Source organism: Pyrgilauda ruficollis, unplaced genomic scaffold, assembly GCF_017590135.1.
Source record: "Pyrgilauda ruficollis isolate IOZ18807 unplaced genomic scaffold, ASM1759013v1 scaffold98, whole genome shotgun sequence".
NCBI lineage: Eukaryota > Metazoa > Chordata > Aves > Passeriformes > Passeridae > Pyrgilauda > Pyrgilauda ruficollis.
Genome location: NW_024531932.1, coordinates 622,096 through 647,411, shown reverse-complemented (window position 1 = coordinate 647,411; position 25,316 = coordinate 622,096). Strand labels below are relative to the sequence as shown.

At 43.1% G+C, this 25,316-nt stretch overlaps 1 protein-coding gene and 1 long non-coding RNA gene across 3 annotated transcripts; one reads left to right on the top strand and one right to left on the bottom strand.

The window, feature by feature from the left end:
• Positions 1-3,424: 3,424 nt before the first annotated feature.
• On the bottom strand, positions 3,425-5,017 carry LOC121365675. Its single transcript, XR_005957054.1, has 3 exons — positions 4,906-5,017; positions 3,920-4,055; positions 3,425-3,581 (listed from the first exon to the last, which is right to left on the bottom strand). It is a non-coding gene; the product is annotated as an uncharacterized LOC121365675 (long non-coding RNA).
• LOC121365674 (core histone macro-H2A.2) lies at positions 4,800-25,156 on the top strand. Of its 2 annotated transcripts, none has more exons than XM_041490060.1 (9): positions 4,800-4,818; positions 9,576-9,809; positions 16,280-16,386; positions 17,588-17,785; positions 19,026-19,136; positions 19,508-19,607; positions 20,512-20,601; positions 22,259-22,433; positions 24,456-25,156. In XM_041490060.1, exons 2-9 carry the CDS (start codon positions 9,638-9,640, stop codon positions 24,619-24,621), a joined length of 1,119 nt encoding a protein of 372 aa, XP_041345994.1. In that variant the 5' UTR covers positions 4,800-4,818; positions 9,576-9,637; the 3' UTR covers positions 24,622-25,156. The 2 variants fall into 2 exon arrangements, with proteins under 2 accessions (XP_041345994.1, XP_041345993.1); XM_041490059.1 differs by lacking the exon at positions 4,800-4,818 and adding an exon at positions 5,653-5,877.
• The last annotated feature ends 160 nt before the right edge of the window (positions 25,157-25,316 follow it).

Sequence of the window (25,316 nt, the reverse complement as noted above, 5' to 3'; positions counted from 1 at the left end):
ACCTGGCTGTTTAACAGTGACTGATGCATAAAGTTATATAGGAAAACAAGCATGTATTGATGATCCAGCTGGGAATGGAGTCTGTTTGAAACTTTGGCTTTTATCATTCCTTAATGCTTCAAGGTCACTCTTGTTTATAAAGTGATGGTTCCTGGATATGTATTGCTCTACCCTGACAGAGCAGTGAAATCTTGCACTCGGTCAATAAATAAATATTCTGGAGGCTTGCTCCGTCCTGCCTCAGACAAACCAAAGGTTGAGACCCAAAGGTTGGTTTGCTTCAAAACATTTTCATTTATTTATAGGACACAGCTGAGTTTTTTTGTTTTTTTTTTTTTTTCCTTTAGGGCTATTCAGTTAGCAGGAAAAAATAGTTAATGAGGTAAATTGTTTTAAATCAAACTCAGGAACAATTATGAAAGCAGACAAACAAGCAGGGCTGTGCTGTCCTTACCTGTGAAGCTGCTCTGAAAAGAACCTGGAGCTGAGCCAGGAAGACAATGTGCTTGTCTGTGTCACCAGAGAAAGGAAATGTGCGTCCCTGCTCCAAGTGACACCAGAGGGTGTAACAGCAAAGGGCCAGACATCCTTATCAGCACAGGAACAATCAATCAGATCTAAGATCCCTTTGCAACAGGTGAGAAGTGGGAAGTGTGAGCTGTTCAGTGCAGATCTGGAGGGATATGGAGTTGAGTGACTCGGTGCTCAAACATCCAATGACACATTGCTGCACCTCTGCTCCTCTGACAAACAGAGTTCTGCAAATGCCAAACCCAAATCATCGCATCAGGAGTCCCCGGACAAAGAATGTGTCACTTTCTGCACCAAAAAGCTGTGCTATAGTAAATGCACGTTGTTGCAAGCAGTTTTCTTAAAGAAATTCACAGGGATAGAGGCTTTTCTGCCTTTTAGCTTGGCAGTGCTTGGTTACCACATTGATGTGTGGTCAAAAGCATCACTCTCAAATGTATGGTTTTATCCATCCAGCTTTCCTCAAACTCAGAAACTGAATAGTATTTTAGTAATTAATGTAAAAAATTGCAATCCTTGGGAATCACAGAGCACCAGGCCAAGAGCATCAGTCCTTTCTCAAGCCACCACTCAGTTTCCTTAGCTAGAAGTCCTGACCTGTTGTAGTTCATTGGAGAAGCCATTCTATGCTCATGATTCTCACAATTTTCCCTATCCCCTTCTGGCTACTCTTTCTGAGTTGTGGAGAGGGATCCTACAATGCATTCCTCAGCTGAAAACAATGGTATTTTCTGGGGTTTGTTACCTTATTCTTTTTTCCCCTCATTCTGAAAGACATTTTTGTAAATCTCCATTAGACAAAACAAACAAACAAAAGTTATGTTGATTGTGATTAAATATTCAATTGGTATTTTTACTTATATGGCTAAGGAATACTTAAGACATTATCTTAGCTGCATTTAAGGATAAGTAAAAAGGATTAAAACCTCCTTTTAAGGATGAAAATACATCTTTGATATTTTGCTAAGCTAATAAGCTACATTTAACTTCTAGAATCAGTTGGTGTTTAGGGAAGAAAGACCTTTCCCCTACAGCTAACCTGTGACTGCAGCTAATCAGCCCACGTTAAACAAAGTGTCAGAATCTGACACACACCAAGACTTTAGATTCTGAAGTATGTGGGATGGTCTAATTTAAGAAAGTACTATTAAAAGAGAATTCTCCAGAGAGTTAGGATGTAGGTTTTCTGGCTTCTTTAGCCCATTGTACCCAAACTATTGGCATAACAAGCACATAAGCAATATGAAAGGTGGAGGAAGGGTTTAAAAATGGCTAAAAAATGGGGAAAATAATTAATTTTCATTAGAGAAATATAGATTAGTTGCAGAACTTGTCTGTTACAGCTGTTCACAATGATCATCATATAGACACACACCAACTTTGATTGCATTTGGTTATCCTAATGTCAGGGCAATGCTTACACTGATTTGATCAAGTTCCCTGGATGATACAGACATAAAATGGAGCTTTTGGAGTACTTGGTATTCCTCTCCTGCCAGGATGACCCTGAATGCCTGCCAGCCCCAGCGAGAGCAAAGCCCTGTCTCTGGGCTCCGGAGCTGTGAATTATTCATTGCAATGTTTGAGCTGTAACAGCTTCTGCCCCAAAATGAGAGTGCCATAAACAGGCTGTTTCCCCCATAGCTGGGGAGTCAGGCAGGCAGCAGGCTAGAAGTGATCAGATAGACGTGTTGTTTATTTTGACAAAGTAACAGATTGCATTTGCGCTCGGGAGGCAACAGGCAGATGGGCTTTGCACAACCTAGAGAGGGCAGGCCCCGCTCCTGCTGAGTGGGGAAAGCTCTGCTCAAAGGAGGGTTAGTAACAGTTCTTCCTCGAACAGCTCCATCTAAATGGCTGGAAAATACAGGTGCTGTGACCAGAAGTCTCTTACCTGCTCTAAAATGCAGCTGGTTCCAAGGGTGCTGTTACTGCAGAACAATTCACACCCAGTAACTGATCCAGTGCTGCCTTGCTCTGATCTGCCCTACTCAAAAATTCTTTATTGTGTCACAAAGTGACCCCAAATCTTCCAGAAATATTTGAAGCAACATAAAATATCCATGTAAATGCTGTTAATATTTAGGTTAAGAATAGGCTGTATTCACTGGAGAAATGAAGAGTGGAATATGAGTTTATTAAAAATCACAACAGCACATAAATTGGTATTAAAATTCAGACATCTATGACGGACTTAAAAAGTATTACACTGTGAAAATTTTCTATGTCCTCTCTTGCACTTCCCCAGCACTCCTGTTTCCTTCAGGAGAGTGTTGTTTATAAACAGAAAAATGTTGTTATAAACAGAGGGAATTCTCTTATTGTTGAAAGTTTGCCTCACACAAAGACTTTTTTTTTTTTTCTTTGAAAGACCTCCCACACGCTCGTGTTCTTATCACACAGCAACTATTTGATGTTAAACTCTAACAAACTGGGAATGTTTTCAAAAACTTGGGATGCTTATTTTGCTTCATCTCAAATTATTTTAAATTACAAAGCCACGTACCACATGCACGATTGTAAGTGTTTTTGGATGCAGACATTTGTATCTGGAAATAGAAAAATGTAAATGCTTTTCTTCCTTTTCACATGGATTTTACATTGTCATTAATTTTTATGCTTAGTGCTTGAAAATCTTATTAAGCTTCCTCCTACCCTCCCAATATGATTCAATACACTGACAAGCCTACAGATATCTTCTTCCTTTGATAAACTCCAGCTCTCAGTGGGCAAGATCAAGGTAAGGCTTCCTCTTACATGCAAAATAAGTCAAATTCATACATGAGTTTTTTCTCCTATGGTCTCAAGGCATCTTGACCTTGCTTTCAAAAATAAGTGAGGAAGAGAACAGACTCCAAAGAATTAATCCACACCAGTACATTGAGGCTGTTAATGCTTGAAAAGAGAAAAGGTATTCTTTATTCCCATTTTAACAAGTCAAAATACAGCTGTGTAAAAGGAACTGCTTTACCCAAGGTCACAGGAAAACGCAGGTCCTGAACTCATGCCCTCTTTCTTCATGAGATGGTGCGATCCACAATTAACATAACCTGGGGAAATATTCCATTGCTTTTCTACCCACCAAATCCCATTCTGTGCAGACATAAAATTGCTTACTTTGGCAGAGCTAAAAACCAAGCTCAAGTGAATCTTTCATGATTTTTTACAGTGGCAAAGAGAATGCTGAATGCATGAATGGTTCTTTCTCTCTGTTGTTCCCAGACACCCTCCTAAAGTAACACTGCAAGCAAGCAGGAGTGGCCTGTGTTAATAATGTATCTTCTAGTGCACTACTGTAGCACCCTAATGCCTTTAGAGCAAAATCAGTGCAACAAGGTCATTTGTATAGGAATGATGATATAAACCCAGCCTGATGTAAAAAATATACCTGAGAGGAGTTAAAGAGGTGTAGCCCTGTGCTCTCCTGTTTGCACCAGCCTCTGCTCACGGATTTGGCGCTGCCAAGACTCATAGCACAATCGCTTATTGCGTCTCTTGGAGCTCGAGCTCTTGAATCCGTGCGACTGCAGGGAAGGAAAGAAAAGCCCTCAGCTTCCATTCAGAAGGGAACTTTGCCGCCCTCATGGACGAGTTGGAAAGCCTGTGAGCGCCCAGAACGCTCCAACGCAAGACAACACAAAGAGCTGCCGGCACTCTTTGTTACAGCCGTTCCAAGCCGACTTGGGGATGCTGGAATATTTGGGGTAGAGGCACCATAGCCATAGAGGCGCACAGGCCACCCTGCCAAAGGGACAGAGGGATGAGTGGCTCTCTCTGACAAAAACCAGGCACCCCTTGAGCTTTAGCCCAGTCTGGGATTGCCTTGAAACCTCTCCATCTCCGAACTCCTCCACCCTGGGAAAGGATGGGAAGGCTTTCTGCCTTTATGCTCCCGGCTACCACAAGCCCACTGGGACTAGGGTCAGGGGGCCCTTTCTCTGCTGGGCGGGGAGGGGGCTCCTGCCCCCACTGCAGCCCTGGGGCCCGGGCGAGGAGGGCGGCAGCCAAGAGAGGGGGGTTGTAGCGGGCCCGGGCTGCAGTGACTCCTCCTAGAGGCGGTATGTGCGGAGCGGGAGGAAACCCCTGCCGCCCCCCTCACCAGCAGCCGCCATCGCCATTGAAACATACAATACGGGGAGAGCGGCTGAGGCGGAGCGAGGGCGGGGGGAGCCGAAAAGGGAAAGGGGGAGGAAAGGGGAGGGGGGGTAAGGAGAGGAGGAAAAGAGGGGGAGGAAAAAGAGGAAGGGAAGACAAGAAGGAGGAGGCGGCGGCGGCGGGCGCCGGCAGGTGAGGGCAGCGGCGGCGCGGGGGTTCCGGGGGCCGCGGCGAGGCCCTGCTCCTCTCCTTCCCTCTCTCCTCGGCCGCACGACCCACCTCCTCCTCCTCCTCTTCCTCCTCCTCCTCCCGGCGCCGCTGCCGTTCTGCGGGCGGGCCCGGCCATGGCCGAGGCCGTGAGGGGAAAGGGCGTGAGGGGGGCGGGTGAGGGGCGGCCATAAAGGGAGGGGGGGCGCGCGGCGGTAGCGGCGGCGCGCGCGGGGCCGGCCCCGGGTAAGCGGTGTATGGGGGGGAGGGGGCGGTTCTTCCTCGCTCGCTGCCTCCGCTCGGCCCCCGCAGCGCTTCCCATTCCGGGGCCGAGCGGCCGCCGCCACAGCCGCCCCTTGGCGGGCAGCGGGCGAAGCCCCCGCGGTGACGGCGGCGCTCGCTGAGGGCGGTGTGAGGGGGGGCGTGAGGGGGGAGCGTTTGCGCGGGAAAGCCGGCGGCCACACCCCCACACACACACACTCCGCTGCGTCTCGGGACGCCTGCGCGGCCCGGCTGTTGTCCCGCCCCTCTCCCGTCGACCAAGCTGCTGGCAGCCAATAAGCGCGCTCTCTGCCCGGCCTGGGCTGCCTCAGCGGCCAATCAGCGAGGGGAGTGGGCGGGGCGGCGGTGTCCCGGCAACGGCGAGGCGTGCGCGGGGCGGGGCGGCGGCGCTCGGCGGGCGGGCCCTGAGGGGGCTCGGGGCGGCTCCGGGGCCGAGCGCGGGGTCCCCCGAGCTCGCTCGCTCGCAGCGGGCTCCAGAGGATCACTGTGGGGCCGTGCAAGGCTCGCTCGATGTTGTTTGTGAGCGGGAGCTGCCTCTGTAGGGCCCCCGGGGTCTGGGGTGCCCTGGAAGCTTCTTTCACGGGGAGCGCGCTCTGTGTGGGGGTTCTGGGGACACCCCGCCTGCCCCCTGAACAGCGCTATGTCTGTGCTTTGGTGCCTTAGCAATTCGGCCAGATAAAGAGCCCCTGCTTCGGGTCTTCTGCGGTATTTTTCACAAATGTTTCATTTGTAAGTGATTGTGCAGCCTAAGCTGGATCCGAGGTATGTCTGTGGTTCCTTGTCAGCTCCTAACTGTTCTGATAGGCCTTCAGCTGGCGATGGGGGAAGTGCAGCTGTGCGGATAGTCCTGCATGTCCTTTATTTTGGCCTTCGACTGCTGAGTTGGAGTTCTCTCAGTGTTTGGAAGTGAAGGTGCTCCGAGGGCTGGAGCCTCTCTGCTCAGGGGGCAGGCTGGGAGAGCTGGGCGTGCTCAGCCTGGCCCTGAAAAGGCTCTGGGCAGGTCTTACTGCAGCCCTGCAGTACCTGAATGGCCATGTGAGAAAGGGAGAGGGCTTTTTACACGGGCAGATAGTGACAGGGCGAGGAGGAATGGTTTAAATTTAAAAAGGAGAGATTTGTCAGATATTATGAAGGAACTCTTCCTTTAATTCTTCCCTGTGAACGTGGTGAGGTCCTGGCACAGGTAGCCCAGAGAAGCTGTGGCTGCTTCATCCCTGGAAGTGTCCACACTGGATGGGGCTTGGAGCAACCTGGTCCAGTGGAAGATGGACTCTTAGGTGTTTTTGTAGGAGGCAGAAGGAAAATGTCACTGGTTGTCTTGGGCTGTGAAGAAGGCAAAACTGAAGAGAGGAAAGCCCTGCTTGCAGTCATATTGTAGAGAGCTCCATGAGATGTTGTAGCTACTCAATCCCTCATAGCAACACAGGGATGTTGGAGTCATGACAGAGTGGGAGTGTGCTGTGACCAATTAGGGGATAAATAATTGCTTTCAATTGCCCAAGCCTGATGCCATGGCAGCCAGATAGAGATACAGCCCTTGTAGCTCCGTAAGGACGGACTTAGCACCAGTGGCACAGGTTTATTTTTAAATGGAGGCTGCACTTCATGAGAAGAAACGTAGAGATGATGAATCAGCTGGCAGAGAGGGAACGAGTGTGGGTAGACTTTTCAACTGATAAGCCCTTGAGGCTTGGCTGTGTCCTCAGAAGAGAACAATTAGGACAGCAGTGCTTAACTTGTAGCTCTTTACCTGTTGGTTGCAGTTCAGGTGAGTGTGGCAGGGCTGAGCTCCTGTGCTCCTTCCTGCATGGAAACCAGATCCCTGTCTGTGGGATTTCTTTGTCCAGGTCCACAGGACTTTTCTCCACGTTTCTTTGTCCGGGTCCTGTTGTGACTATGCCAGAGCTTGGCTTTCTACCAAAAATTGTCTCCTGTAAGAGTCAAAACAAGACAAGAGCATGCTGCTGTGTTTGTTGCTCCTCAGTGCACCCTGGTCCATGTAAGTTGCAAAGCAGAGACAGTGTTAGAAGAGTTTTGAAACATCTTGTATTTAGACTCTCGCAAAATTCTGCAAACATAACCTGCGGTGCCTTTGGAAAATATTTTGGGATCCAAGAGTTGGCTTGGCAGCAGGCGAGTAAATAATGGCAGAGGGCTTCCTGTGAGAGAGAGGGGGAAAATAAAGGAATAGGCAGAGGTGGAAAGTTCAGTGATGGCAACAGAAGGATGAGCCAAAAATGAGTAATTAAACATAAATTTATACAATGCAGCAGCATGGCCCAGAGCAGTGTGGTAAATTGTATACAAATGTGTTTTGATTTTCTGCCATGGAGATCAAGTGTAACAATGGTATTTTCTGTGGATCTAATCCCTTGGCGTTTGCCTTTTTCCACTGATTTTCACTCAGCTGGGATTTGATGCTATAGGAGCAAATATATGAGAGGTTAGCTTAATATGTTTTTGGTACAGGTAGTGTACCCTTTCAGCATGGCTCTCTGTAAGGGTTTCAGTGCTGGACTGAACTCTTGGGTGATGCAGCTGTCCTGCCAGCGTTGCAGGAAGCTGTTTGTACCCTACTGCATACATTTATTAAGTTCCACTTCAGAAAGAGTTATTGTTGCTCTAAAGAGAAGGCTGTTCCAGAAACTGGCTCCTCTGATGGCTGGAAGCCTAATTCCCAGCCTAGGTTTATTATTTGGATGTCACTTGTCACAAACCGAAAAGGACACGTTTTAAGGGTTGTTATTATTAGGAAATTGAAAGTTGATAAAGGGTTTGTCACAAATTGCAAGTTTCATTAAGGAAGGGACCTTGGAAGATCACCTGGTCCAGCCTCCAGCCCTAAGGCAGATCCAGTGCCTCTCGATTTCTGACACACAGATTCCCAAATTGTTCTGAAGTTGTCCTGATGGGAAGATTCTGCTGCCTCCCTGTCTGACCAAGCCCAGTGCTGCTCTCTCTCCTCTGCTATACAGCTTCTGTAAGAGTCACTGCTGTAGGGAACTGCTCTCTCCACCTCCACACATCTCTAAAGACCAGTACCATGCCTCCCCACTTTTCACCTTCCCTTTGAGCTCTGTTACCACGACTTGTGGTTCCAGGCTGGCAGTTGGCAGGGAATTCACAGTGGGATGATGAGCAACACCAATTTTGACGTGTCTGTGTCTGATAGGTTTACTGGTTTAATCTTTCCCAACTTTTCTCATCATGCCCACATGATGCATTACTCACAGAAAGAAAAAATTATCTGGCTGATACACAAGGGCATGCCAAGGTTTTACAGCTCCCTGCTGATTTTATACCTTTGATATCATAAATGAAAAGTTCATGATAAAATTTAGCAGTATCATCTAGATTCATTTGAATGCTCTTCAAAGTGTCTCCCTTGTTGTGTTTCCTTGTTTCACTGAGGTGAATGGATGCTGGCAGTGAGGTAACTGTGTGTCTCAGTCATATTTTCTGGAAAAATCCCTTTGCCAGGATTTCTCTCCTGGGAAGCTGAGAAGCCTCAGAGAAAAAGGAAAACAATAATTATCTCATTTGCTTCTCCTGTGTTTTGCTGCTTTGGAATGTGGTTGGAGATTGTCTATCCAACAGGTGATTGTTTCATTGGTTTCATGTGAATTGTTTTGACGTATTGGCCAGTCACAGCCAAGCTGTGTCGAGGCTCTGGAAAGAGTCACGAGTTTTTCTTTAGTATATTTTAGCCTTCTGTCTGTATTCTTTGGTATAGTTTAGTATAGTGTTCTTTAATACAATATAGTATCATAAAATAATAAATTAACCTTCTAAGAACATGGAGTCAGATTCATAATTTCCTTCCTTCATCTGGGAACCTCGCAAACACAAGAACTGTGGCCCCATGAAAGCTTTGGAGTGGAGTGGCAGAGTCCAGGGTTTCTTGTCTTGTCTGTTTATCCCTAATCTTGTGGTTGCTGGAAAAATAAGGAGAAAACAGGGTTTGTTTTCTTTGCTCCTGATATTGCTACACTGACAGTGCAGTTCAAAAGCAAAGTTATAGCAAATATTCAAATTATCCTGCTTTTAATCAATAATGCCTGCACTTTAGCTGGCGTTGAGTTTGCATTTTTGCTTCTGGAGCAGCAGCAACGCATGAAGGTGAAGGTTTTTCATCTTCCTCTGTACACACCAAAACGATGATAAAACTAAAACTAAACTAAACTTGTGTTTAGTTTAAAACTAAAACATCCCCTTTCTATGTTACACATTTGTTTTTCAGAAACAATCTCACTGACTAGAATGACATTGTCTCAACCTCTTTTCAAAAGAAAGGAGGGAAACACTGAAGTAGTTTAAATTTGCTATGAGCAGCAAAATCAGGGCAAGAAGTGTGGATTCCATATGCTCCTTTGCACTCTGCACAACCAAGGCCCAGAGAGAGTCAAACCCTGGGCTGCATGAAGATGTTTCTCACCAACCCTGTCGGTTTTCTCTTGCAGCCCTCAGATTTGGAGCAATTCACTGAGAACCACCAGCAAATTGAGAAGCACGAGGCTGCAAGATGTCGGGGCGGAGCGGCAAGAAGAAAATGTCCAAACTGTCGCGCTCGAGCAGGGCCGGGGTGATCTTCCCCGTGGGGAGGATGATGCGCTACCTGAAGAAAGGCACCTACAAGTACCGCATCGGGGTCGGGGCGCCCGTGTACATGGCAGCTGTCATAGAGTACCTGGCAGGTAAAGCAAGAGCCTGCTCCTGGCAGTGCTCCTCACACACAGAAGCCAGGCTTAGCCACGGGATGGGATGTGAACGTGTGGAGCGCTCCTGGAAATGAGGAGTTGTTGAAGCCTGCTGAAAACGCTAAGGAGGTTAATTTGTTTCCTGGAGAGGCTGAGGGTGGAAATTCTCTGCTTTAGTGACCATGCTTGGTGTTATTTTTTATTGTTTTGCAGAGTGAGGAGTCACTTCTGTGTAGTTTTTGTCCCAGAGAAAATTGGTATTAATTAGATTTTTTGGTACACCTAAATGTGAATAATAGGAGGAAAGAAAGCAAACCCACCTACAGGAATGTGCCCCCTCTTGTACTGCTTCTGTGCTTTTTAAGTGAAAAAACTGTTTTGCTGGCTGCATTTCTCCTTGCAGTGTTATGAAATATAAAGGTGTTTTTTTTTTTAATTTACAAAACCCTTTTGCTTTGCCTGAGTGTATAAAGAAAGTGTTCCAGGGTTTAAATCTTCCCACACACCCTGAGTTTTCTTTTTCTTGCCTTTCTGAAACTGAACTTTGAGGAAGGGGCAGGTGTCCCATGGGAACACCATGATGCATGGGATTCTGTACAGAAATATTTCAGTGTTCTTTGATCATATCTGAGGAGTTTCTTGTTTAATTATGGAAAACAACACTTCAACAAATTGTTAGAATTCACGGTGCAGAGAGGATTCTGGTTCAGGTAACTTGGGGGTTACAGATCAAGACTGAGGTGCATTAGAGAATCTGTGAGGAGTCACAGCCTGCATGGAATCAGCTGAGTTGTGTTTCAGCAGTGTAGTTTATTGCCAAGGTGGCATGAAGAGGCTTGCATGGAGTCTGGTTGTCCATGCAACAGGTTTTGTGTAAACACTACTGTCTTTTTTACACGTGAAACTTGTTCTCATTACCAGACAATAAAAGCATTATTTTCTTTCAAAGGTGTGGAGAAAATCTGAGATCTCACTAAGAAATTTCACTATTTTCACAATTTCACTATAAAAATTAAATTTATCATCAAGCCTAATAGTAGATTGCAAAAATTTCCATGATTGTGGCAGTACATTCCAGGACAAGAATAAATATATTTTTTTTTTCCCTGAGGCTACTTCTGGAGCTGGAGTGAAAAATATTGCTTGTGTTGAAGAAATCACAATAACTTTTATAACATAATGTGATGCATTGTGACTCTGCTGACCTCCTGTCTGGAGGGAGATACTTTTTTTCTTCTCCTACTCTACAGGGAGATATTTCTAGAATAAACATTTGGAGATGCTTGTTCTGAGCTGTGGCAATTTTTACAAGGTGCAGTAATAAATTGTCAGCAGCACATCTGGTATGTGCAACATTTCAGTGGTGCAGACTGACTTGTGGTCAGCACTGTTTGCCTATTACCTGGACTGGAACAAAATATGTCTTGGCTCTGCTCCTGGATAGTAAGTGCAGTTTAATTTAAATCATTAATCTGATATGAGCAGATTATGTGTGGGCCTACACTTTGCTTTAGAAAAAAAAGAATGTGTAGTCAGCCAGGCAAGAAGGTTGCTAGAGGTGTAGGCTGGGAGCCCACATAAATTGTAAGGGAATGCTATTTTCAGCTGCTTGGTTCAGCAGAGAACTCCTGCATATATTGTGATAGAATGGAGTAATGTTTCGGAGCAAACATCTATTGCTGGTGGATTGTGTTCTTTCCAAACCAAAGTTCCTGTGCTCTGTCCAGAGTTTTGTTTGGAAATATTACAAAGGTGGAGAATTCAGTTAAAAAAAAAAAAGTGTTGCAGCATCTAGCCTTGCTGATCTAGTTATTCCTAATATTACAGGTGTATAAAATCTTTGGTTTTGGGAAGCCTGTGGAAACAAAATAGGTTTTTCCAAGGACGTTGTCGAAGGGGGTATTATATGTCAAACAGCTAAATTTTCTTAACATTATCTGCTCTTTCTATTACAAATGTCATTCTTTTCTCCTGGATTTGCAGCTGTGAAGTGGTGGTTCCTCGTGTGAAGTGGTGGTTCATCCTGTGAAGGGATGAAAGGCTGCACGCAGGGGAACTGCTTCAGGCTAAATCTGGGAGGGTGGCAGTAAGAGACTGTCACTTTTTAGCTGTTTCACAGAAGCAGGATGAATTATTTTATTTTTTTTATGTTAAAACATTCATGAAAACTCCTCCTCTAAACCCCTGAGTGCTTCTCTGTGTTTGAGCAGAGATTTGATGCTTTATAAAAGGGGAAGGGTGGTCTCTGCCACCTCAGAGAAATCTGCTCTCTTTGGCCAGGCTCTAACTTTGATAAAACACAGGTTGCCCATGCTCAGCAGAGACTTCTTTAACATTTAAAATTTCTGAAGACTTGGTCCTCACTGAACATATTCCAGCCTCTCTCTGCTCCCAAATCATAACATTGTGGGGAGGCAGTGGCTATGGAAGAAGAATATTGATGTTAGAGACAGGGGCAGGGATAGGTCTGGCTGCTGGGGAGAGCTGGACTGATGACCAGTAGGTAAATAAATGCTGAGGAATGCCTAATATCCTGCCAGGAAGCTGGAGACCAAGTTGAAAAAATAGGAAATAGGCCAAGGATTGGATGGAGGGGGTGCTGGTTATGAATAACCTGGGCAGGAATATTGAGCCAGAGTAGACAGGAGAAATGGTGACTGTCCAGGAAAGGTGCTGAGATAGAAGTCTTGGTGTGGATTGCCAGGGAAAGGAGATTGGGGCTGTGGGGAAGCAAGTCAAAGCTGGGATAGGGGAAAGGTGGATGAGGCTGGAAGGGTCAAACAGAACCAGAACCACCTGAGTGCCTGCATTCCTCCAGGGCTGGCATGGACCAGCAGATCTCTGGGAGTGACCAGTCCTGTGTGGTCTGCTGTTGGCCTGTGCTTGTGCTGCCCCAGAGCACTGAGCCTCGTGGCTGGCATCAGCCAGAGGCTGCATATACATCTGGATCATCCTTACTCCCAGTTTATGGAGTTGAGACTGTTTGGCATGTGTTCTGTGTCACAGAGATACTAGACCCCTGTTTTTTTCCTTTGTAAGCAAGACTGATCATGGCAGCACCTCACAGCCGTTATCACTCCCAAGTCTGCACTTTGCCTTATCAATCCCATCATTAAAATGCCAGCAATGGTGGTGGAATCTCAGGAAGAGGTACTTTTATCTCAGCTGATCAGCTAATATGAAGATCTCCTCACTGTTCTAAACATTTCTTTTTAATCTCCCTATGCTGTTTTACATTTTAGGCTTGAAATCATATTGTAAAACTGCAGTTCAATTCCTATCCAGAAGGTTGTGTTTGCTGAGAATTCCACTGGCTTCAGAGTTAAAATTCTCTGAAAAATTGGCCTGAGTCCCATCTGACTGATGGATTTTGCAACAGACTCATGCTCTGAGTGTGCACAGAGCTGACTGCAGGCACAACCACCTAAATCAAACATCAACTGCATATGTCCCACAGGGCACCTTCCCAAAAAGTAGGCAGAGAATACAGAAGCCCCTTGATGAGGAAGCACAAGTCATGTTCAGAGGAACTTTTGGAAGATCTCAATGGAAAGCCATCCTCTCTAAATTAGGGCAGAACACACCACCAGCAAAGGCTTCCTCCTTCACAGCAATCACCTGGAACACTCTTCTGCCTGTTGTGCTCATCTGCCATGCAGACAAATCCAGCAGACAGCTTTCCACCTGTAAATGGAGAACAAGGACTCCATCATCAGTAGATTTTTGCAGAATAAAGGTATTGCTGGTAGATTTTATGTGGTAGTGTAACAGGAGCTGACAGAATTTCTCCTGAAGGGGAAGTGGAAAACAAGACAACCTGTATGAAATATTTCCAATTTGCTATCAGTAATTCTCAAAGCCTTTCTTAGCAGTCCACCTTCCTACAAGCTCAGCTGAACAAAAACCTTTGGCATGGATAGGATGCTTTAGTTCCCAGACATTTCAAATCTGCTGACCCATCAGCTAAAGAAACCTCTTTTTCCCTGTATGTCACGGGGTGACAAGATGTAATCCCATTCAGGTCATAGCTTGGCTGCAGCTTGTCTCTGCTGGAAGAGAGTTATGTGCTTCTGAAGATGTCTGGATTTGAAGTTAAACTTCTGATGTGGAGGCATCTTTGTGGATTTAGACTCTTGCAGGAAGCAATATTATTTGAGATTTCAATGTAATTCTTAATGCCTGTAGTTAGAGCACAAAGTAAAACCAATTTATGGCTGAAAATATCAAGATGCCCAGTTCCAAGAGAGCTTGTTATGGTATAGGACCTATATTCTATATTCCTATTTATGATAGGACCTATATTCTCAGACTAGTATTTTTAGAATTTAGGTAACCTCAGCTGTTAAGAAATTTCTACTTCAAATGTAAAGCAGTTTCTGTAGGGATCTGTTATTATATATCTGTTAGCAGAGCATGTGATAGCTGAAACCTCCAGTTTTGATCTTGTATTCTGTAAATGCCATTTCTTAAGATTATGAGCCCCTGCCTCCACCATTAGAAAAAATATGCATAGAAACCTTCACTAGAAGGAGGTAAGGCAATCATTTACTATACAAATGTTTGGCATCCTTTGGTAAGTCATGTAGCTATTCCACAATCTGCCATACATCACCTCTGCCTCGGATTCCCTTCTTCCCAGTGTCCTGGCATTGGATGGCTGGCATTTGAGTGTTCTGCCTTTTTTGCTCTTAACATTAGGCAGAGGACTAAGAGTGCACCATCAGGATGCTGCTGGCCAAAGGATCCAAAGCTGGGGCAGTGGGGTGAGCACACAGGTAGCAGGATGTGTCTGTTGGCACACCTGAAAGAACTTCAGTTCCCACACAGGTAAGTATGTGCTGCTTTTTGGATTTTTTTTTTTTTTTCCTCCTGATGCAATTTTCTTCTGCTGTCAGCACACATCTGCAAATCCCACTGGAGGAGCTTGGGTCTCTTTTCTTGCTCTCTGCTGGTCTGCACAATGGATGGAATCTGTTCCTGCTGTCTGCTGCTGTGTTAGCTCTGCTGGCAGAGGTCTGGGAGAGGGTCTGATACTTCCAGCCCCATGAGGGTGAATATAGCTGGGTTATGTGGGATCTCTTTGCAGTTTCCTCCTTTAAAATCCAGGACAGACTAGGAAATGCTAGAGCTGAGAGGTTCCTGCCCTAACTTTTACAATTCACTGTGAATATGCATATAAATTTTAAAAAAAGGCTTTTACATGTCCAACGTTCAGTTAAATATGTGTGCTGTGTAGCAGTGAAAACTGGAAGACAAGTTTGTACTTTTGTTTTTCTGAGTGAAATTGAAAGCTTGTATTTTTCCCATGAGCCAGAGCTAAGCCTCATGTTGAAATAATTTGTATTTTAGCCAAACATTCTGTACGTCCATGAAAGTCCTTCTTTTTATAATAGTGATAATTCTTTATGTAGTTTGTACAAAGGAGTAGGATGTAATTAAGACATCAATAAGTTATCAACAGGCTACTCATTGGCTGTAATTTTCATATTCCTGTTACTGACAAGCACAAACCCAAAACCCAGAAGACAGGGACACTGTATACTTTTAAAATTAAAAAAAGTGTGGATATGATTTTTAGGAGTAATTGGAGGGAAAAAAATTCCTTTTTCCTTCCTTCTTAGTGTTTCAGTACAGTTCTTATTTGAGAAATAATTTCTGAGTAGAGGCCAAACTATGTAAGCTAATGAATTATACTGATTGCTACAGTCCAAATAAACTTAGGAAGATGTGTCTGAATTTCTGTAATAATTAGGAAAAGCTCAGTGACTTTGGTTACAGTATAAATGTTACTGTTTCTCTAACTGGTAGTTAGAGAAACTACCTTTGAAGTGACCTCCTGTTCCCAGAGATGTAGAAGGGCCCTTCTATCAATATTTCATGCATTGAAGCTCTCACGTTGTCTCTGCTTGCATCTGGATCAAACCTTTCATATCTTGTTCTGAAATGAAGCTTCTCACAGATTTTCAGTGCCCTTTAATGCAGAATTCCAGCAGTGCCTGGCTAGTGTGTTGGCTTTCCAAGTATTTCTTCAAATGCACCTCAGTCTTCATCTTCCCTGGTCCTGAGAATCCTTGCTGTTTGTCAGAGCTGTCTGTTCCAGGTTGAGGGTTTCACTGCATGCTTGACTGTTCTGTTGTCACAGGGCTGCTGATAAATTTTGCTGCTGATGTACATTTTTAGTGGGTTTTTTTTGCCTTTTTGCAAGAGAAGTCTGACTTGAGACTCTTAAAAGAAAATATGTGGACCAAGCCTAGCATATTTTCTCCTTTAGGAAAGACAAATGAATTTATCTAAATTTACAGATCTATTGAGTGGGGTTTGATTTCTGCCTTTCTCTAGTGAGAACCCTTTAAATCTGGAAACATCCCTGAGAAGGTAAATGGATATTAAGAAGCAGTGTAAAATGTGTATGCAGCATGTACCTAAGCTGCATTTTTGTTACTGGTTTTTATCTTGATGTGTTACAGCCGAAATCCTGGAGTTGGCAGGAAACGCAGCGCGGGACAACAAGAAAGGAAGGATTGCCCCCAGACACATCCTCCTGGCAGTTGCAAATGATGAGGAGCTGAATCAGGTGCCTGTTTACATTTTGGTGCAGGAGTTGTGTGCTGTGGCTTGAGTGAAGCTGCTACCAGGAAAGGTTAGAAGCAGCTTAGTCTGAGACAAGAATGAGATCGCAGTTATTGGAGCAGAAGATTGTGCCCTCTTAAAGCAAACAAAAATTAAGGTTCTGAGATACCTCATCTTAAATCTTATGGACATAAAAACTTTGGTTCTTCTTAGCCTATGAGTCCTGTTGAAACAAGTAGCCTTCATCCTTCACTTTTTCCTCAGGGACATTCAGTACGTAAAGAAAATGTGCAAGACCTTTTCCCAAAAGCTGTAGAAATGTGTGGTTTCTATTATACTGGCTGTGAGGCCCATGTTGTGTAGGGATCTGGCTCACTCTCTGCTATTGCTGCCTCCCTGTCTGTTTGCCCAAACTGTGGTTTTCAGCACTCTGACTCCTGGGATCACTTGTGGGATCACTTCTGCTAAACTTGTTGAGTGAGGACAGAGATCACAGCATGGCCTGCAGATTGTACTATTCAGGGCTGCTGAGAAGGTTCAGTCAGCATTAGAGTATCTCCTCTGTATGAAGATGGATGATGTCATTCACACTTTGAATACTCCTGCACTTAATATGACTGCTTTAAATAATGAAAATGTGGTGCCCATGAAGTCATGTAGCTCTGTTTCCAGTCAAGTGGAGTAAAAATACAAAACAGGCCAGAAGAGAAAGTATGCCAACACTACCAGCCCTTTCCCAGGTCCGTGTTTCTGGTGACCTGTGAACTGGGATCTAGATCCAGTGTTGTCTCTTAGGAATTAGCCACTTTGTGCTCTACATGGTATCACAGCCCATTCCTGTTGTTAGCCTCTGCAAAGCAGGTCCTTGCAGCTTTTCCTTGCTTTCACTTCATCTGTTTTCCTGCCAAAGAGATCTGCATCCAGTCCTCCTCTGAGCAGGGCTGTGGTGCACTCCTTTTTTTAAGTAGCCCACAGACACTCTTCTTCTTTTACCCTTATTCACTGCTTGTGAGTCACCAAGGGCAGGTTTGCACTAAGAGGGGGTAGGAATGATTGTACAGCAACAGAATTGTTCAGGACGTGCTGGCTGACTTTGCTGTCACCTGCCAAGTTCCTTGTTGCTGTGGATTTTCTCCCTAATTGTTTTTGGTGGTGCAGACTAAGAGGATCTGTAATATGCTTCCATGCTCTGCTTGTCCTTGCAGTTGCTCAAAGGTGTGACTATTGCAAGTGGAGGTGTCCTGCCCAGAATTCAACCTGAGCTTCTAGCCAAGAAAAGGGGTGCCAAAGGCAAATCTGAGACCATCCTTTCCCCTGCTCCTGAGAAGAAGGGGAGGAAATCCATGGTGACCAAAAAGAGTGGGAAGAAGGCAAAGTCTACCAAGGCCCGGACGTCCAAAAAGGTAAGCACGGGGCAGGGACAGATTCCGTGTCACCCTCTGCAATATTCTCTTGATAATTGTGTGGAATCTCTTATCCCCACGCTAGCTCTGTGGCAGTGAACCCTTTTAAAATAAAGGAAGCTGTATTCTAAATCATTTTCCACCAGAGAGATGGCATGCCTTCAGCATTGCACAGTTACATGGAACATCAATGTCATTGTGACCAAGCTCTTTGTTTCATGTGTTCTTAGCTGTGCTGTTAGTGAGTTTTAAAAGAAGAATAAATCAATCAGAACTTGACCACTGCACTTTCCCTTAGGATTACCCATCTACTATCACTATCCAAAATGGATTAATTTGGTAAAGCAGTAACCCAGATCTGTGCTCTTGGTTTGTCATTCCAAAGCATGTACCTTGAAACACTGCTGAGTTTTTCATTGGGTAGGGTTAAATGATACCAAGCTTTGACTTAAACTTTTAAAACTTGGATTAAGCATATTTTTCAAAGTTTTAATACAGTTCCATAGCTGATAATATGCAGAAACAGCCTTTAAAAAGAAAACAGAGTTGCTTAATGGGATGTTTAATTGGATGCTTCTGTGCATTGATCTCAGCTACCACCTTACTTTGAATTGTGCACATGCAGAGTTTGGACTTGTTAGGAGGTGGCAGCTCCTTGACATACCTTAAAGCAAATATTGAGAGATGTGAGGAGATGCTCCTTTAGCCCTCTAGGACTAAACCTACTCTAGGACTGGTAGGTTTGCTGCTCCTGAAGTAAGCTATAAGAAGGCTTTATTGCTTAATAACTGAGACTTAAACATTTGTTTTTCAGACCAGAAAGTTGTTTTTTCTTCAAATTGGAGCATTTGACTGGGTTACTTAGTGACTAAGTTTGATTTAATATGAGGTTCTGCTCTGTTAGCAACGAAAATAAACCAACACATGCCCACCCATGTAAATACAACCTTAATTGTCAGTAAATCTACAGATGGGTGTGGGTGCCCTGCCTCTGAATGTGACTACAAAAGCATGTAATGCCTCAGATGAACCACTGATTTAGCATTATATAAACAGTGCAGACCTCTGTTGTTACATAACCTTAGGGGATTACAAGGCTATGAGTAATGTATTGATCTGAGAAGATAAGATTGGTAGTAAGTTATTAAATCTCTCCGTTATTGAATTATGCTAGTTGGTGATTATTTTGTTTCCTTTGAGAAGTCTTGCTTTTTTTTTTTTGTTTTCTCCCATCAAATAGAACAAACAAAAGGACAATGAAAAAGAAGGAGCTTCAAATTCAACAACTGAAGATGGACCTGGGGATGGTTTCACTATCTTGTCCTCCAAGAGCCTTGTGCCAGGACAGAAGGTAATAAAGAAAAAAAACAACAAACAGATTGGGGCTTAGCATGAAGGGAAGGATGCTTTTCTCTTAAACCAAAGCATTTCCAAAATCAGCCTTTTTTTCTTCAAATTATGATGTTAGAACATTTGTTTTCTAGCAATAACTTCCTCTGGAGCAAGCTTCCAAGTTGTGGGCATATCACCAAATAGTCTGAGTGGTGTGCAAATTAATTAATTAAAAGCTAAAAGTCAGAGTCACAATACTGAACAGAATAAAATAGCTGGTCTCTGAAAGACTGAATCCAGCCTTCTTTCACTTCAGCTTTTTGGTATGAAAATGATTTTGCACTGGGATTACTATTTATTTGTTCCTCCCCACTCATTATTATTTTTCAGCTTTCTCTGACACAGAGTGACATCAGCCATATTGGCTCCATGAAAGTAGAAGGCATTGTTCACCCCACAACTGCTGAAATAGACCTCAAGGAGGAAATAGGTGAGGCTCTGTACATGCAGAAAAAACACATCTAGAGCTGGAGCAGTAGCTGGTCTACTGGCTGCCTGCTGAGGTCTCATCCTGTTTCATCTGAATCTAGCCCAGGCCATAAAATATCACTTACAGCTTCTGAAAATCAGGCTGGCTCTGACTAGGTACAACAGGCTAATCACTAATTTGTCTGCTTTTAATGATAAGCAAAACACAGATAATTTGTTGGAGCACATGAGCAGCAAAGGTGTAAATAATTATTATTGAGGTGTTTATTGGCTTATTTTTTACATTTGCATCTGAAAATTGCACTGCAAAATTATATGTTATTAACACTTCTAACTATGACTTTCATTGTAGGATGTTACATAATTTAGAAATACTCATGTACAAAGCCTTATACTGCTCATGCAAAATAAGGAAATACTGTTATTCCAGATATGGAAATTTAAGCAGGAGGAGGTAAAAAGCTATTCAGCCATTCACACAGGGGGCACAAAATCTAGTAGCAAGCTTTAGGATCATTGTTTTTTAGTCATCAAGACCTTCACTGGCATCTCAGCTGTGTTTGTTTCAGTAAGTAGTAGAGTTTGTATGTTGGGTTCATTTTGGAGGCTGAAAGTTTTGAGTCCTGAAAATCCCACTCCACACTATTTTAGCCATGAGTCAGAGTAAATAGCTGTCTTACAGATATTTATATTAAAGTCATTTCCAGTAACAGCATACAGGGCTCTACAAAACTATGAAAAGTTAACTTTATCTGTGTCTAGGCAGAGTGGTAAACATAAAAATCAGCTGCTGCTGATAGAGAGAGACAGGATAGTGTGTGTACAGTTTTTTTTTTAAATAATGCAGACTTGTTTTTCCACACTGATACTCTGAAGCCAAGGCCTTTTGCTCTGTGTCCTTGCAGGCAAGGCACTGGAAAAGGCTGGAGGCAAAGAGTTCTTGGAAACAGTGAAAGAGCTTCGCAAATCTCAAGGACCTTTGGAAGTAGCTGAAGGTAAGAAGGATACTCTGCTCTCTTTTGGACATGGCTCATTTTATATGTTCTTTTCTCTGGACATTCTGATCTGTTCCTGTTGTTATGTGTCTGTGCTTATGTGATGTAAATGTTTCCTCAAAGCTGTTGCTGATGTGGGCAGCCTTCTGAGGGGAAAAAAAGGAAGAACAGGGTACATGTGGGCTGTGTACATTCTGTCTTAATACTGATCAATTTGTCTTAGGCAATTTCTGTCCATGGGAGCCCAAAAATTAAGGAAATCTTTCTTGCCCTGTTTGTACTGCAGCCTTAGTGAGAATCAGAAACAGCTCTCAGCCTAACATATGAGGCATAGGAAAAATTAGTGATATTTCATAAATTATTCTCCTTTATGCATATTTGATGAATGTATATAACCCACATAATTACCTTACTTTGAGCACAAACGTGATATGATCTGCAGAACTGGCAAGCTTTTTGGAAAAGCAATTGCTCAGGCACTGCAGCTTCTTTATTAGAGGAGCTCCCTTCAAGGGTTAACACATTGGGAATAGTTTGGGCCCTCATATTGTGCTTCCTTTGTGGACAGATTAAACCGATTGAAGGTGTCTGGAAGACAGATGGAGAAAAGTTACAATATGCCTTATTTGGCTTAGTATCTCTATACCCCAAAAAATAATTGCTTTAAATAGTCTAGTTTTGGAAAATTCCTAATTGAGTAGCCTAATTTTATCATCTGAAATGATAGAGAAATTTTTATACAAGATAATTTGCTTGACTTTCATGTCAAATCAAATTTATATGCCATAAAATCAAAGTAAACTACTTTTCTCTGTCAACATCACTACCTAATTAGAAGATAGACTCCTTTTATACTATTAAGACAGCTGGTTAAAATTTAAGTAGCACAGAATTCCTCTGTGCCTGCAATAGAATTTCTCTGTGATGGAGAACAAGTGAATAAATCCAGGATTTTCATCCTTGGGCTAATTCCATCCTGCACAGCTGATTTCAGAGTGCTTAACTTGAGATTACCAAGACACCCGGACTTTCAGCAGTGCTGATGGTGACAATTGCAACAAAAGCAAACTAATGCTGTGCTGTAAGCTCTGCAGGTCCTGGAGAAATATTACACTTTCTGAAAAATTAATCTGAGATTCCTAATTGGACATAATTGGTGGGGACTTTCAACAAACAACTTTGATTTTTATGTCCTTGTATGAAATTACCCAGCTGCAAAGTGAGTCTACGTATTACTCCCCAACCCTCTGGAATTGTAAAGGTGATGATGATGATGCAGGATATTTGTACAAAGCACTCAGTGACAGCACTGCAGAAATGTCTGTGGGGATTACTGGTACTGTGTTTAGGGTGAGGTTTTTGTACTTTGCATAAAACAAACCCGGAGGCTGTGCTGAATGAGAGAGCTAAAAACCATTATTGAGTAGCTGTGTGCTAACCAAATGAGCCCTGGGTTCTTTGGTCTCCAAACAAATAACAATTGATCACAGAAGGAATGGTGAGACAGGTTATTATTGCAAGTGAGCCATTGTGGTGTATTTTAATCCCAAATGTGTTTCTTTGGAGAGGTGAGGTAATTAAGAAGGTACTTTGGGTTGAGAGGTCGTGCAGGGCGGTTTCTGTTCCAAACTAAATGTTATATTTTCATTTGTGTTAGCTGCACTCACTCAGTCTAGCGGCCTAGCAGCAAAGTTTGTCATCCACTGTCACATCCCACAGTGGGGCTCGGACAAGTGTGAAGAGCAGCTCGAGGAGACTGTCAAGAACTGCTTAACAGCTGCAGAAGACAAGAAGTTGAAGTCTGTGGCTTTCCCCCCGTTTCCCAGCGGCAGGTAGGACTCCCTGAGTCAGCTAGCAGAGGTGGAACTGGCTGTCAGAGCTGCTGCTGTGACAGAGAGGTGCCCTCTGCTCTGTGACCCTGCCTCTGCTGCTGCCATCTGACACAGAGCAGCTCCAGGGGAATCCAGCCTGAAGTGCAGTGTTTGCATGAAACTGCCAGAGAGCCTTTGTAGAGAGAAATTAGCCAAGCCACAGGAGAGCTGAGTGGGCTTGCTGTGTTTTCTATTGCTAGGCAGTCATTTTCATTCCCCTGCACCACCTCGGGTTTTGTGTCCCTTCATTTTGCTGTGGGGAGTCTTATGAAACCTGCATTTGTACTAATGAGATTATAGCAGCATAATACTGAAAGCAGGTTACAGTGATGCCACCTGAGCTGCTTGGATGTGGGGTGTTCACTTAAGCCCTCCTGATAATAGATATTGAAATGACTTGTCACACAAAACCTTTCAGAAGAAAATCTGTTTCTCAAATGTAGATCTGCTTTCAAAAGGGAAAACTGTTAAACCAAGTGTGAAGCCACACATTTCTTTCTTAATAACTAGCAGTAGAATGTTCTTGACTAAGAAATCTGAAGTATTTTTCTTTTTTTTCTTTCAATTTTCTTTTAAAATCAATGGTTTGTTGGTCTCTGACAACAAGAGATCTTACTGCTAACTGCAGTAGTTGTTATTTTGTGTTAGAGTTTGTGTGCTTATATTTATTTTGAAATGTGTCTATTGATTTTGGTAGTAGTGCCCATAGGGTAGAGTACATAGTAGAGTCCTGTTGTGTTGGCCTGACAGTGAATAAAATGAAAGGAAAATTGCATTTGATCAGTGAAATCACCACACATCACTGAGTACACAGGAGGTGAAAATGCCATTTTTATACAGATACTCCTCAAAGCAAAAAATATTTTTATCGATCAGGACAAAAGAATAAATAGAGGGCTAATTTTTTGTCTTTTTTTTAATATACAGATCTTTTTGTTTTTGATTTTCAGTGAAAGCAAAATGTGATGCATTGTTTTAACAGTCTTTAATATAAAAATTAACTATAGCTTTTAATGCCAATAGAAATAGTTTCTAGACTTCATGTCTTCTAAGAGCACAGAAGCAGAATAATCCATTCTTGGACCATTAATCTTAGTGCAGATCCTTCTGCTGCTTTATTTCATTTCACTCTGCTTCTCTTACAATTACTCCTCCTAACAGAAATAGAGAGACTTACCAGGTACTGCTGGTGTACACTTTACACCTCAAAATTTCAAAAAAAACCTCAAAAGGCAGTTTTTCAAATAGGACTTTCTGGTTTTGCTGTCATTTTACTCTACCTCCATGTCTGCACCTGAAATGATGGTTTTGTGGCTAGATAAAGAATTATACTGTATCAGTGATGTGAATTTTCATTTTCCTCTGTCCCATCTTAGGGGCTATTCACAGTAACTGATGTAACATTGGGATACTTCAGTTGTGCCAGATCTTTTTGATGGTTTTTAATATAAATATGATTGTAGGTTAGAGAATTACCATCAAGAGGAGTGAATTAATGCATCTTGATCTTAATATGGCTTGGAGTTGTAATTTCAATTATTTTCACAGGAAACCCAAGCAAAGTATTTTAATGACAGAGCAAGTAAGTCAGCTAAGTAGGTGTTGTTTTGGGTTTGGTTTTTTTCCAGTTCTCAGCTAAAAGAAAATAATCATCCTTCGAAATTTTTAGCCTGCCCAGCATGGCATGGAAAGATTTAATTCTAAGGGCAAGCGCAAAAAAAATTTTAAATAATTGTAAATAAAAAATAAAAATAAATACAAATAAAAATTTGTAAATAAAAAAACTTGGTCATAAGAAATAGAAGCAGATGAAAACAGGAATCTTAATTCAGCAGCGTGTGAACATTGCTATCAAATCCTTGGGGTTTGCCAAACTGCAAGTGGCACTATCTTAGCAGCCTGTGGCTGCAAGAGCCCTGGCTGGCTTCTCTCTGCATCCCTGCCCAAAACTCACCTGCTCTCTTTTCTTCCCTGACCACACAGAAACTGCTTCCCAAAGCAGACGGCAGCCCAGGTGACCCTCAGAGCTATTTCCACCCATTTTGATGGCACCAGCTCTTCCTCCTTGAAGAACATTTACTTTCTGCTCTTCGACAGTGAAAGCATTGGCATCTATGTGCAGGAAATGGCCAAGCTAGACACGAAGTAGCAACGGCAGCCAAATGAAACTTTATTTTTCAACAAACTTGAGTAGCATTAAAAGCATTAGAGGTGGGTTTTATTTTTTCAATGTGACGATGAGGGGGAGTGGTAGTAGTGTGATGTGTTGTGACTCGATGGAGAGCTGTGATTAGAGATGAGAGGGGTTTAGTCTGATTTCTTCATGCCATTTTTATCACCTTAAGCAACTGAATTATCATCTGGCTTCAGGAGTTTAGTGTCCTTTGTTACTTTAGTTTAGAGGTTTTTAAAGAGTAACCTCATTTTAGATTTGTAGTGATGATTTCTTCACACACACACACACACACGCCACTTTCAAGAAAGCTCTTAAAAATGTTCTGCTCCTTTTTCTCCTCCCTTGAGGGTAGATGGTAAACTTCTGCCTTCAGCCCACAGAGAGGTGAAAAGGGTTTTAGAAGGGATGCATGAGGAGCTTCTGTTTTGCTTTTAACTCACAATAACCTCTGTAATTACTGAGAATATTTCATGGTGATTTTGTTTGTTTTATAAGAAAAAAAGAAAAAGATGTGTCAAGTGTGGTTATTATTATAAACCCTAATTTTGCTCTGGGGATTTCTCACCCTAAAAAGAAAAAAAAAAAAAAAAAAAAAAGGAAAAGAGAAGGAAAAAAATAGCAGCAGCATCTGTAATTCAGTGCTTGCCCTATCACAACCAGCAGCTTTT